General features: G+C 43.7%; 1 protein-coding gene across 3 annotated transcripts in view; it reads right to left on the bottom strand.

The window, feature by feature from the left end:
* Window positions 1-75: 75 nt before the first annotated feature.
* The window catches only part of nyap1 (neuronal tyrosine phosphorylated phosphoinositide-3-kinase adaptor 1), a 33,449-nt gene continuing 20,130 nt past the window's right edge, over window positions 76-13,394 (bottom strand). For 2 of the 3 annotated variants that reach the window (XM_086179001.1, XM_086179000.1), the window contains exons 3-7: window positions 7,644-8,011; window positions 5,785-7,569; window positions 5,063-5,305; window positions 3,837-3,943; window positions 76-3,259 (exon numbers count right to left, since the gene is read on the bottom strand). In XM_086179001.1, the coding sequence (XP_086035127.1) occupies window positions 2,828-3,259; window positions 3,837-3,943; window positions 5,063-5,305; window positions 5,785-7,569; window positions 7,644-8,011 (2,935 nt within the window). In that variant the 3' untranslated portion in view covers window positions 76-2,827. The remainder of the gene's footprint in view (window positions 3,260-3,836; window positions 3,944-5,062; window positions 5,306-5,784; window positions 7,570-7,643; window positions 8,012-13,394) is intronic. The other variant, XM_086179003.1, reaches the window with a different exon arrangement.

Here is a 13,394-nt window from a genome sequence, read left to right as displayed (position 1 = left end):
ATGAAGGACAAGACTGAAAGCAAATTGTGGGCTGGCTGAGGGCATCCCTTTATTGGCTCCGAGGCTTGAGTCGTCACAATCAGTTAAAAAAAAAGGGGGGGGGTACATATATATATATGTAAAAAAAAATAAAAAAAAATCAACATTGTCTCCTTATTGTGCTTCATCATCTCTCCATTACCATTAGATTTATGGCGTGTGTTCCAGTTGAGCTCAGTGGGGAAAGTTGACAGATGAAGTAACATTCAAGCTTGACTGAATTCCAGTAATCTATTTATTTGCCTCTAATTCTGTTGAATGAACTTTTCAGATAATACTGTGGATTACATAAACCGCATGTGCCTCATCCACCCTAAAGCCCGCCAACAATTCAACTGATCTTTTTATTAAAGCAACAACCAACCCAAGAGGGGGGATTACTCAAACTGAAGGTTGTTTAGGGTCAGTGCGTGTGTCTGCGTGCATGTGCGTGTGTGGTGTTTGTGCGTTGATCTGAAGCAGTATAATCACACCCTTACAGCAGTACAGGAGAATTGCGCCCTCCCTTGGATGTTTTCAGTTCTACAACACGTGTAGCAGGAGAACATCATGTCCACTTCAGAAGCAGCACCACTATCAGACAACACCAGGCAGTAAAATATGTCAAAACCGTGTTTGTTGTGTAAAGTTCATTATATAAAATTTATTTTAATGACAATATCAATGCAAATTTAGCACTACAGTGATTTCCAAGGTACACCGTATCTTACCATATCAATATAGTATGGCACTCATATAATGGCCACTGTTTAGTAGACACACAAAACCAACAGCTTCTGTAAACTATTTTTGGAAATGATTCCTATGGTATCAGTCCATGGATAGGAATCATTGGTAGAGTGATTTCTTGGTATTTGAAATTAAATCGGGCACAATAATCAGTATCAGTAATCTCTGCATGCATTGCACTTGCCCATTTCCTTCAACCTGACCTGTGTTTGTTTGAAAATGGAATCAGTAAGCCTGAAAACCTCGATCATCAAAAAACAGGCACAGGCGAAACGAAAACCAAAGGCCAAGCAGTGACTCTGAAACATTTAGATAGGTCTTCTTTTCACTTGGTGTAACTGTACTGTACAGTTTGGTGCTAACTATCAAAAAACAACAACAACCAAGAGACATTCAAGTGCCTTAATACGATTACAGAAGGGCTCACTCGTCAAGGTACAAACTTCAGTTCACGTGGCTTTCAGAAAGGAAACAAAACAGGTAACAATAAGCACTATATTAATCATGTTCCTCGTGGTGACACCATGTCGTTGGATGAACAACACCAGTAGTTCAAGGTAGCAGCAAAGTATTCAAAATGTCATGACAACCAGCTGTTGTAATCTGTACACCAATCAAAATTAATGTAGAAAAAAAGTTGTAAATAAAAGAAAAACACAGCTTAAAGGGAGTTTTGCATAATGTAAATAAACAACTGTTGGACTGTGCCTTTTGTTCAAGGGCGTACTGTTTATTAGTAGAACTATAAGTAATGCATGGGCTGGCTGCAGCAGATAAAGTACTTAACTCTTTTAGAAAAAACAAGTGAACAAAGTTATGTTTATACAGTATATGCTACATAATATGTATTGATTACAAGTATGAAAATGGAAATAATTGCTACATTTTCAATACAGTTGTACATATCTATTTACAGTACATTAGGGATTGAATTCTCCTATAGCGTATGTTTTGTGCAGATTGTTCCAGCATTCTGTTTGAGGTGATCACAGTCTTTATTAGTTGTACCGTGTCGTACAGTCTGTGTTGATGGGGCGGCGATGCTCGTTTCTGGGCGTGGTGGAACAATCACTAACTGTGAATAAGCGTGGGTGATGACGTTTTTGTACCACTGATCTAGATTTGACTGGACTGCACCGTGTGTGTGTGTGTGTGTGTGTGTGTGTGTGTGTGTGTGTGCGTGTGTGCGTGCTGTCAGCAACATTTTTTTTTACACAACCACATGTTGTCATAGTGAGGATCTGTTGTATGTAAAACATGATCATCTCTACACATAGTTTTCTTTACAATACTGTATGTCTATTGTGACATGCAGAGAATGACACAGTAAATATGACTTATTCAAGTCTTAGATATGTATGTTAGGCTAGTTGACACAAGTTATGTTGCTCCAACGTTGGGAGCATATTGCTATAAAATTGCAGAAATGTTGAGAAATAGATTTACATTACAAATATGCAAACGATACAGTAGGTAGCTTTCACTCCTCTGCGGTGATTATTTGCATCCACAAATGACAATCTATTGATACCAAGACATCTCATATGCATTCACGACTTCAAGAAACACTTGAGTAAACTACCTTTGCTCATCCACAGAGAAGCTTCTATATGTGTTGGACAGCAGTTTCATGTGCCTTCCTATAAAGTTGTCGAAAATAAACCTGATACCTTTAAGTCTCAAGTAGTCAGGAGGAAATTTGGCAATACCAATCTCAGAAAACATCACACTCATCGTTATCGACTTAGCGTCTTCATTTTGTAGTAAGAATACTTGTGATTTGTGGCAAAAATCATTGGCAATTAGAACCCATTGAGAAGAGAGCAAGTAAAAATCAAGTGGGTAAGAAACTAATTTGGTTTGATTGTAATACTTGTTTTTCTTCACTGTTTTCACATCACCAGGTGATCACACAACAAGAGCAAGCAATTTTCTACATCTTTGTCCACAATCTTCCAGTTACTGAACCCATCTCTGCTCTTGTCTCTTACTCATTTTTCAGCTCCTCTGTGTGTTTTGTCTCTCTTCAGTGCGGTGCTCGCTGGCTTGTCTTTTCATGTCAGATAGCCGTGTCCCACACGACAGCCTGCGGCCTTTGGCAGGGTGGCGTGCCAGTCTTACGAGGCTCAGGTGTCCGTCTCCAGCTAGGGAGGATGGGCATGCTGTCCTGCTTGCACAGGCTTTTGTCGGGACGCCTGTGGGCTTTGATCTCTTTGCAGAGGCAGCGTTTACGCTCGATGACTTCCAGCAGCTTTCCATCTCTCTGGGTCTGCGTTGTGGAAGGGGTGGTGCCCCCACTGACAGCAGGCTGTCCTTGTGCCAGCTGGGCGAGATGCTGGAATTGCAACTGCAGGTGGTGCTGTTGCTGGAGCTGCTGGAGCTGCTGCTTTAACTGCAACTGCTGCTGGTGGAGCTGAAGCTGCTGCTGTTGCCGAGATACGCTGGGACTGCTGGGACTGCAGGGGGCTTGCGGCTGGGCCAGACCATGCAGCTGAGCACAGTAAATACAATCAACTCAGTAAAATGAAGACCCTATATTTCTTCTCCAAAACAACCTGAAAGATCACTGCAGCACTTTAACCACCAACCAATCATAGCCCACTTCAAATAAAACTGCAGTTCCTGTTGAAATCCACCAGGATGCAGCACTGCTTCATCTATGACAGGTTGAGGGAGGGTCAACCAGACGCATGCAGACAGTCTCTGCAGCACACTCAAACTGCGTCAGCACTTGCTATGCAGCCAGGATCTGGTAAAAAATATGCTGCGAGAAAACTGCAGCTCATCACTCCAAAACCTAGTACAGCACATTTTCTCAACCACTTTTCTCTCACATTTACTGATTATGCAGCAGCCTCCCTTATATACCTGCTCTTATTCATTTAGGCGGGCCAGAACATTATTCTGCTCAGTGGGCATATCTACCAGCTATAAATAGACCTGCAGGAGCTCTGTCTCTAACAGGAGGGGAAGTAATAATGGGAACAATATTAATGCTCACTCTGAAATCTGCCATGAATGAAGTTAATAGAGTCTATAGTAATAAAGCTGGGTGTCATATATATCACCTGATTCAGGGCTTCTCGTGCTGGTAGACTGCTCTGTCTCTGGACGTCTCCTCCACCCACCTGTCTCACTCCAGCAGCAGAGGAGGAGCGGCCCAGCCGCCCCACTTCTGTAAAGAAACAAACATTACACTGTGAGCCTGCTAATGAGAACACTGCAACACAACTTCTCATTCTAACACATAGAGCTGTGAATGCTTATACTCCGAGAGCTGTAGTGCATGTGTGCTCATTATATTTCAAGTTATTAGACAATTGAAAAGTCACTGCATACTTAATAATTATGGGTATGAGAGCAAAATATTTCATGAATGCATGTATGCTTTCACTCTGCTACTGTGTGTCTGTCAGCTGGATATGTTACACTATCTTTTTAACAGACTTGCATTAAATTTATTGGAAGGGAACCCATAATTTAATGAGTGGTGATACTGATCTGCAATTTCCGCTATTCAAAAATTTATGTTTATCCAAACTTAATCACAATAAGAAAGAGAATTGATTCAATTTTCTACCCAGAAACAATGAGGTGACATAATTTCGCGGCTATGTGACTGGCGAAGGGTTGCACGCTGGCTAAATCACTTTACTTGAGAAGTTTACATATAATTCAATTAGCATAGACTGTTTATGTCCGTCACTCACACAACTAAATGTAATTGAATTGTAAAATTATTGAAACCAAACAGTACATTGTGAACACCATGCAGTGGTCCCAAGCTGAATCTGCGTGTTCAGGGATGCTGGCCGTCTTATGAAACACTTGTATTTATTGGCTCTGCTTCAAGGGAAGTGCTGCACTGATTCTCAAGGTAAGAAGCGTCTCTGTCTCAGGAGAAAGGCCCTGAGTGTAGACGCAGAGACTGACAGAGACACACAGGCCTCAAGGCTAGTTTGGATACAGGAGGTTGTACAGTGCTACGGCAGAGGCAGAGTATTTGTCACAGCAAATGGGAGATTTGCTGCTAGGATAATTCTCCACTTTGGTGGAAATATCTTCAATGGGGAACCTTTATCGCTTCCTAAATTCTGGTGGTGTGAAGTCGCATTTGTTAAACAAGTGCAAAAAAAATCCCAGTTGGCTGTCCAAGAGCTGCAACATAGCTGAGCTGGCGGAAGAATCCCCATGTAAATCTCCTTATATAGTTCCTTTCAAAATGGGATGACGCGCTTGTTTGTCTATGTAGAAGCTATGACTTAGAGATTACGGACAAAAAGAGTTTGCCTACCTCCGTTGCGACAGGCAGGAAAAGTCTGGCAGGGAAGAGGCAGCCCAACTCTGGGGAGGGCTCTGAATCCTGGGCTGCTGTCCACACCCGCCAAAGACTCGCTGTGGCCGAGGGCCCTGCTGGTGGCACTACTGAAGTGGACGGGGATGCTCGAGTGGCCTCCTCGAAAGCCCATTCCCAACTCCTCCTTGTCCATCCTCAATAAGGCATCAGCACTGCCATTCCATGCGCGCCCATCATCTTCTGAGACACAGTGAAACAGAATGAACGTTGGAAATAACTGGTTTATTAAACACAGCATCCATCCATCCATTTTCTACCACTTATTCTGTTAAGGGTCGTGGGGGGGCTGGAGCCTATCCCAGCAGCCTTTGGGTGAGACGTGGCGTTCACCCTGGACAGGTCACCAGTCCATCACAGGGCCAACACATATAGACAGACAACCATTCACTCTCACAGTCACACCTACGGTCAATTTAGAGTATCAATCAGCCTCGTCCCCTCTTGATGTCTTTGGACTGTGGGAGGAAGCTGGAGTACCAGAGAGAACCCATGCAGGCACAGGGAGAACATGGAGACTCCACACAGGAAGAACCCGCGCCTGCGCTGGGGCTCAAACCCGGAACCCTCTTGCTGTGAGGCGACAGTTCTAACCACTGCACCACCATGCCACCCCTAAACACAGCATTTTTACTTTAAATTAAAAATGACCTTTGACTTACTCTCTGACTCTCTGCTCCCATGGCTGAAGGATAATTTCCTCTGCATGGGCCAATAAGACCCCTCATCTGCAGCTAAACTGGCACTGCTGTCCCAGGGCATGAAGCCAACTTTGGACTGGAAAGACGAAGACCCTCCGTTACTCTTGGACGCTCCTTCACCTATACCAGTAAGACTTGAGGGCTGTTGCAGGGACGGCGTCTGAGAGCTTCCTCGCAAGCTCTCATAAGCAGGTGGCCTCCGGAAGCCACCAGAGGGGTAGGTCCACAGCAGGGGGCTGTCTGAGGAGGGAGGCTTGTACGCTGGCAGGCCATGAGGAGTGTGAGAGCGTAGGTGTGGACGGGAATGAGGACGCTGGGATGAGGATAACGGCGTGGGGGTTGAGCTGGTGCTGCCTTGAGAAGTTTGGCTGCTAGTTGCAGGAGTATCCAAGGAGTGGGGCCCATCCCTATCCCGATCCCTTTCTCTATCTCTATCTCTTTCCCTGTCCTTATCTCTATCTCTGTCCTTGTCTTTCTCACGCTCTCTGTCCCTGTCTCTACCCCTTTCCCTCTCTCTATCTCGGTCCCTGTCCCTATCCCTATCCTTGTCTCTGTCTCTGTCTCTGTCCCTGTCCTTGTCCCTCTCTCCTTTATCGGTCTTTAAGAGGAAGCTAACAGATTTTCCTTCCTTGCTTGTACTTGAGGTCTGGGTCTGGACGGTGGCCTGGTTTGAGGTCTGAGAGCTGCTCTTAGTTGGAGCAGGTGAATCTCCCCTCTCTGGCTTGCGATAGTGATGGTAGTGCGAGGGCCGATGGTGAGGGTGGTGGTGATGATGGGAGAAAGGAGATGTAGATTTGGAAGAGGGAGGCAGAGGTGTTGAGTGACTCCTAGCCCGGAGTCCAGGAGCAGGGCCTAACTGTGACTCCCTGCTGTGTTTGTCCTGCGGGGTTACACTTCCTCCCGATGACTCCTTAGAGCCTGATAAAGACACAGGAACATTAGAAGAGGTTGAGGAGGAGGTGCTTGCTTGTGTTGTCACACTGCATGTTTGAGTTCCCATTTTTGCAGAGCCAGAAGCTTTGTTTTGCACCCCAACCCCACTGGAGGCTGCAGCAGGCTGAGGGAAGGCCAGCAGCGGGGGCCGGTGCTGTAGGAGGTTAGGGAAAGGGGCTGGGATCTTTGTGTTGGACTCAGGCTCAGATTTATTCCCTTGCAGGAGGTAGGGCGTAGGAGCTCGTGGGGTGTGGGGACTGGTGGAGAGGACCTGGGGAACAGGGGTGGAGGAAGTGGAGGAGGGCAGGGGAGACGAATGAGAGATGGACACAGTAGCTTTGGGTTTTGAGTAGGAAGGAGAGGAAGAGGAGGGCCGTGGCAGAGAGGAGGAGCTGCTGGAGGAGGACGGGGTGACATGGAAGTGTTTAGAGCTTTTCAGTTTCTCATGTTTGGGAAGCAGGTGTCTCTGGGAATCTCTGTCCTCTTGCAGCGGGTATTTCATTTCCTCATAGATGGCCTCACTCTGGTCCGAGTCAGAGTCAGGTGTGGTGGCTACAGGGGTGACGGGGTGAGGTGTGGTGGTCTGGCTGTCTCTAGTGAACACTTGGCCCACCATCTCTATATATACTGGCTCATCCTCCCCATCTCCCGTCTGAATCTGAGAGTCTGCTGCCTGGAAAGGCAGGGATGTAGCAGAAGGAGGCACACGTGGAGGAAGAGGGTCAAAGGACAGCTGGGTGCTAGGACTTCTCTTGGGCTTTAAAGGAGGCACCTTTTTTGAGCCAATGTCTCCAGAGTCAGACTTCTTCATGGCTGTAAGAGAGAAAAATCATGTTGACAAAAGAGGTCATTTTCTCTGTTGAACGGAAACCTGGAAAAACTCTTACCATTTTTCTTCTCAGAGTGTTTTGACTGTGAGTGGGCGGGTGGGGGAGGAGGCGGAGTCTCAGGAGGTCCTCTGCTGTCAGCAGAAGAAGAGCTGAGGCGAGTACTGGGGTGACGTTTAGGTTTAGCTGGGGGGCATCGCCCGCCATGTTGCGACTGGGTGTCGGAGTAGTCTCCATTCTCCAAACTTGTGTCTCCAGCACCGACCGCATGGCAGGACTGTGAGCGTGGTGCCATGGCTGAGGCACAGGAGTGAGGGGACAGGTCTTGGGAGGCTGGCATGGTCATGAAACCCATCCGGAAGTGCCGACGGAAAGAGGCCAAGTCTCTGACTTTGCCAACAGTAGCTGAGGGGTCATTTTGAGTGGAGCTGTAGATTGGACAAAAAAATAAATAAATACTGAAGCATGAAGAAATCACAGAAAAACATTCATGTACTGCTCTTTATATTATTGACCTCCCTCTTCCCTCACTCTCTCTTTGGTCTTCAAACATTGTCTTTGCAATAAAGCAATGCCTGCAGGGCTTTTCACAGAGAGAGGGAAAACCCCAGAGGCTCCTCCATCTTTCACATTCACGTATCTTTCCATCTCCATTCCTCCACATGTGCTTCCCTCTCAAACACATTTAATTAGGAAATCAATTCCCTTGTCAAAACAAAGTACTCTTAGAAAACACTGTGCTGCTAAATTTACTTATTCTTTATATCCTCAACCTGCATCTGCAGTCTGCTCTGAACTGTTACTATGGTAACAGTTGTGATTCATGTGTATTTGATGGTTTGTCTTTGAAATTGTGAAGTCATCAATGACACAAGCTGTCAAAACAATAAATAAAAATGACACAGGAAATTCATAGGTGTTTCTTACAATCTTTTACCAAACTGAACGATAGTCATCTTGTATTTTATTGAAGACAAATCGGAGTATTTTTTTATTATTGATTACTGTTCATCAAAACATGTTATTGCATGAAACTCCATGGTTTGCAAATCTGTCTCTCTTAAGTAAAATACTGATTTGAAAAGTGAATTCTGAAGGGTAGAAAACACACCACAGATGTTCAACTTATAGTTTCATCCATTCATTCCAGTTCATTGATTCCAGGGGTTCAGTTCAAGCTGTTCATGTGAATGTTTGAGGATTTCAGGCCTGACTGAGATGACCAGAGGCACTAAACATGGCCTCTAAAAAAGCCTCCCAGAGTTAGGTGCTGATGGTGTCGTCTCCAGGGAAGTGCGATGCTGCAAATAGAAATCTAATGTCCCTGCACTTCAAGCAAACCCATATCAAAACAAGCTTGGTATTTTTCAGATGAATTTTCATCAACACAGTAGAGTAACAATTTAGAGGGGGAGAAAAATCATTCACATTTGTAATGGATATATAATGAAAAGTTAATGATCAGCACATTTGCTGCAGCAATGCAGGAAAACATACGTTTATCCTCCAGATTTGTGTTGATCACATCTCAGCAAACACACGGGCAGCACACATCTGGATAACCACATCTGTGCCTCCATGTTTGAGGCTGCAAGTGTGTCGCTGAACGGCTCAGATGTACGACCATTATGCTGCGACATATGACTACGGGGTCACACAGATCAGTTGCGATCCCTGTGAGGCAGTGAAGCACAGAGGAAGACAATTGGAGCTTACAATTTGCAGTTAACATTGCGAGCGGAAGAAGCAGCACTCAGGTTGCTCATCGTCAAGAACACAGTGCTCCTATTTTCCTCCTCGTCACATCGCCGTGTGCGTTAGTGTCGGAATGTGTGCGCGCTTCTATGTGCAACAGAGTGTGTTTGCATCTGTACGAGTTTATGCCCTTGAATTCCTGTGGAGATGTACTTGTGACTCCTCACATTCGACATACATACTACAGGGCCAAATTTAGACCAGAACAGAGGCTGAGCAGCTCCTCTAGGCAGCTCTGCTTTTTTAAATTCTTCTTCCAAAGACAGAGGAAACTAACATCTGAAAAACAAGTTGTTCAGAACGGGACCTCAGACTTTTTTTGCTTCTTTACATTAGACACTTCGTCTACAGTAACAAGAACCTCTAGCAAAATGTGAAACAGATGAAATACTATAAAAAAGAAATTAGATTGTGGATTTACAGCAGCTAACAGGCAAGTCTACGTTTTGGCCTGGAGCACTGATCAGGCCAAGAAATAGTTCTGCACATATTGAATGGACAGAGTAGCATTGGTCGTCTTATGTAGCTGTCTATAAGAAAGCAGACAGTTTTTCCCGCCAAATTTTGAAATATATTTCACAGTTAATCCTGCAAATTCTTAAGTCCAGGCCTAGTGCACAAAAGTCAATTGAGGATACACTAGTAATTAATGCAAGTACTGAAGCTCTGACATATTACCGTTATGATCTGATTCACTGTTTCAAGACTGATCGGGAAAAATGAATCATTGAATCATAAATATTTCGCAAAGGAATGCTTTCCTGTCTTGCTCTAAAATCCACTTTTTTTTGGTCAATGAATTTTGACATTAAGTTCAAGAACAAAAACCACAATTGTGCTGTTCAAAAAAAGAAAGCAGTGTCTTTGTCATCATCAAAGCCACATGACTGCCACCAGATGACAGTCACAGATTCAGTCTTTTCCTCTCAAACACTTCCTACTGGGAGATTTATCGCTGGACTACTGGTAAAGCCATCCCCAAAATGTGAGATACTCCCAGAAGCTTTTAGGACTATGCTGATAAACAGCGTGCTGTAGCGCTCCAGCTATAGTCATGCTATCGCCATACCAGCTGCCATCCTAATTCGAGTTGTTGTTTTTTTTGGTTTAAAAGTACATTTTCTTTAAACACCTGAATTAAATCAACGTGTGCAAATATTATTCGTAAGAACACTGAGTTTGCTCCTTGAGGTTTAAGTTTCGGATGGGTTGACACGCAACTGTCCTGATTCTCAACATGACACTTTAATTGACTGCCTCAAGTTATGGGTTGCCTCCAGTTTTAAACTCGTCTTCTGTCAGAATATCAATAAAGGGAATAAGCCTGGTGGTTGTTCTTCAAATATGTAGCTTCAATCTTTCATCTCATGGATTTTTGTAGTATTATCATCATTTTTTATTTTTTTCCGCAGGTTAAACAATCACCAAAAATGTTTTATACGATTCATGTAAAATATGTCTTAGTGGCTCTGAAACACCAGTCACACTCGTTCTCCACTACAATTTTCACAAATGTGACAAGGACTACTTTGTTTATTTGTACATTCAGTTTCATTGGAAGCACATTCTGTTCACAACTTAACTGGATGACCTGAAATCATTCAGATCATCTGAAAGTGCTTTGAACCATGTGATGAGCCCTCATCATTTCAAGACAATATGAACTGATAGGAAACGTTTAGCTGATACAGATGACCAATATTTATTTTGCCATTATGGCTCATAACTGATACACAGATGTTGATATATATATATATATATATATATATATATATATATATATATATATATATATATATATGTATTTGTCTATTATAAACAACAGACAAAAGACAAACATAATAGGGTCTTCGCCTGAAGTACCTTCTGGCTCAGGCCCTAATTAGCTGGGTTTTGATCATTAACCAGTACCGATGTGTTAAAAGATGACCAACACACCAATATGAATGCGGATGTATGGCGCATCCTTATTTCAGGATTCTTTATCAGGTCGATGACTTCATATAGTTGCATTTCATTTGTATTACGACTGGAACACCTTTCAGGAAACAGAGCAGTAGTATCACAAGTCATTACTACATAAATACTATATCCAGTTATAAGCTCATTTTGAGCTCAAGTTTCATGGCTCCATCTTGCATAATTTTGATGCTATCACAGGGACAACATCTGTCCACTTTGTGAAGCAGCTGGTTTCATGAGATAGCGTCAAGTCTGACATGTCAGACTTGACATATAAATACCTGCCGAAAAACACCTCCACACCGCCTCTGTGTTAGTTCCTGCTCCAGCAGGTGTCCAAGACTTTTTTTCATTCATAAGAAGAAAACAACATCAGCCATGATGAATAAGAGAAACTGACACTTCAATAAATCAATATTCATCAACTTTATCTTCCCACCTCAGCTGAGCGGCGAGCAAAGTATGCAGAGAGAGAAAACGGTTCTTAATCCACAAGGGTCATTAAATAGATGTAGCCATGCTGGGAAAATGCTGTACTGTTGTAGAGGAAACTACAGTTTTAATGTACGGCCCCAAGACACAGAGATGATTGGAGTTGTTCTAAGCTGCGCAGAGGATCCTTTGCCATTTAGCACTACAAATATTTCTGCTGCTAACCAAGGCTTTGTGGAAATGGTCAGAAGTTGTGCGCTAAACCTAATGAATAGGAAATTATGGGTATGTGTGCGTGCGTTTGCTATTTATTAACCATTTAACAGTTGTAATCAACAATAATTTACACGTTCATCCCATATTTTAAGAATTCTCCTATTTTTTATGCCACAAAGGTGTTGATTTTCACTCGTCAGTTTGTTTGTTTGTCTGATTTTAGCAGTATTATGCTAAAATTTCACCAGACTTGGTGGAGGGGTGGTGCACCGGCCCAGGAAGAACCGTGGAGATTCTGGTTCAGATCCACTGTCATGTCGTCCAGTGATTTCACATAATTTCGAATTTATTTTACCATCTGGTATTTTTGTTTGTTTGTCATTTACTATATTTGGATGAGTTGCTGGAGCTGGAGAAGAATGATGGATGAAGCTGAGTGAGACAGTTGCCATGGTAACATCTGGACGATCCCTAGTGAGCCACACCCTAAAGCATATCTCACTTTATCCCCTATTTGACTTTAATGGCAACATAATTTTCAAAAATTAATATAATGTTGCATTGAGGAAGACTTTAAACTGGCAATTGAGACTGCAAACACATTAGGAAAACATTTATTTCTAGATAATAAATCAAGTAAGAGGGTCATGTGACCTCTATAGAATCCAGCCCCTGCTGGTCATTAGATAGAATGCAGGTTTAAGGCATTCCTCATTTTGGCTTCCATTTTCAGACCTGTAAGCTATGTCCACTACTTTTCTCCAGCCTATGGGCAGACACATTCATCATAGTGAAAAATTGCTTTTTTTTCTTCCATTGGCCTTGGCAGAGATATGCGGTCTACAGTGTGTGCCCTTCTAGTTATTTCACATCATAAAACCCTCCGCAATTGTTTCATGCTTTATAGGGATTTTAAAGCTTTCTTGTCCTCCATATATCTGGAAGTGCCAGGCCACACCCATGCCAGCGCCTCCTCTCCTGGTTCTGTGCAAGAATGAATTAGCAGAAACATTTTCTTGCGCCAGTCGACTGCCACTACTGGGAATAGTCTGTCTGCCATAAGAAACACTCTCTCTTTATAAAACTCACATTGAAACTCACCTATTTACCATTCTGTATCTCCACAGCCGTCTCTGCTTTATAAATGGAATTTCTCTCCTGAGGGCCTCTAGATCTCAAACTGTCTGCTTGTGCCCTTCATATCGCTTTGCCCCCCCCCCCCCCCCCCCCGCGTCCCTCACTCACTCCCACCGGCTTTGCAGTGGTCCTGCCTCAAGTCCATTTGGTTTCTATCCATACATCCCAGTGCGGTTTCATCCCTGACCCTGCCCTGTTTGTAATCATCACTGGTCCTGTCCTGCTTCTCACCTCTGCTGCTTTGGCCTTACCCGCCTCTGCTTTCATCACTCATCATGTCCTGCTGTCCTGCTCGCTGCCCTACACCTC

The sequence above is a fragment of the Aulostomus chinensis genome, chromosome 15 (genome assembly GCF_037954235.1).
Source record: "Aulostomus chinensis isolate RoL2024-O1b breed Wild chromosome 15, RoL_Achi_v1.0, whole genome shotgun sequence".
In the NCBI taxonomy this organism is placed as follows: Eukaryota; Metazoa; Chordata; class Actinopteri; order Syngnathiformes; family Aulostomidae; genus Aulostomus; species Aulostomus chinensis.
This window is presented reverse-complemented; position numbering and strand designations above follow the sequence as displayed.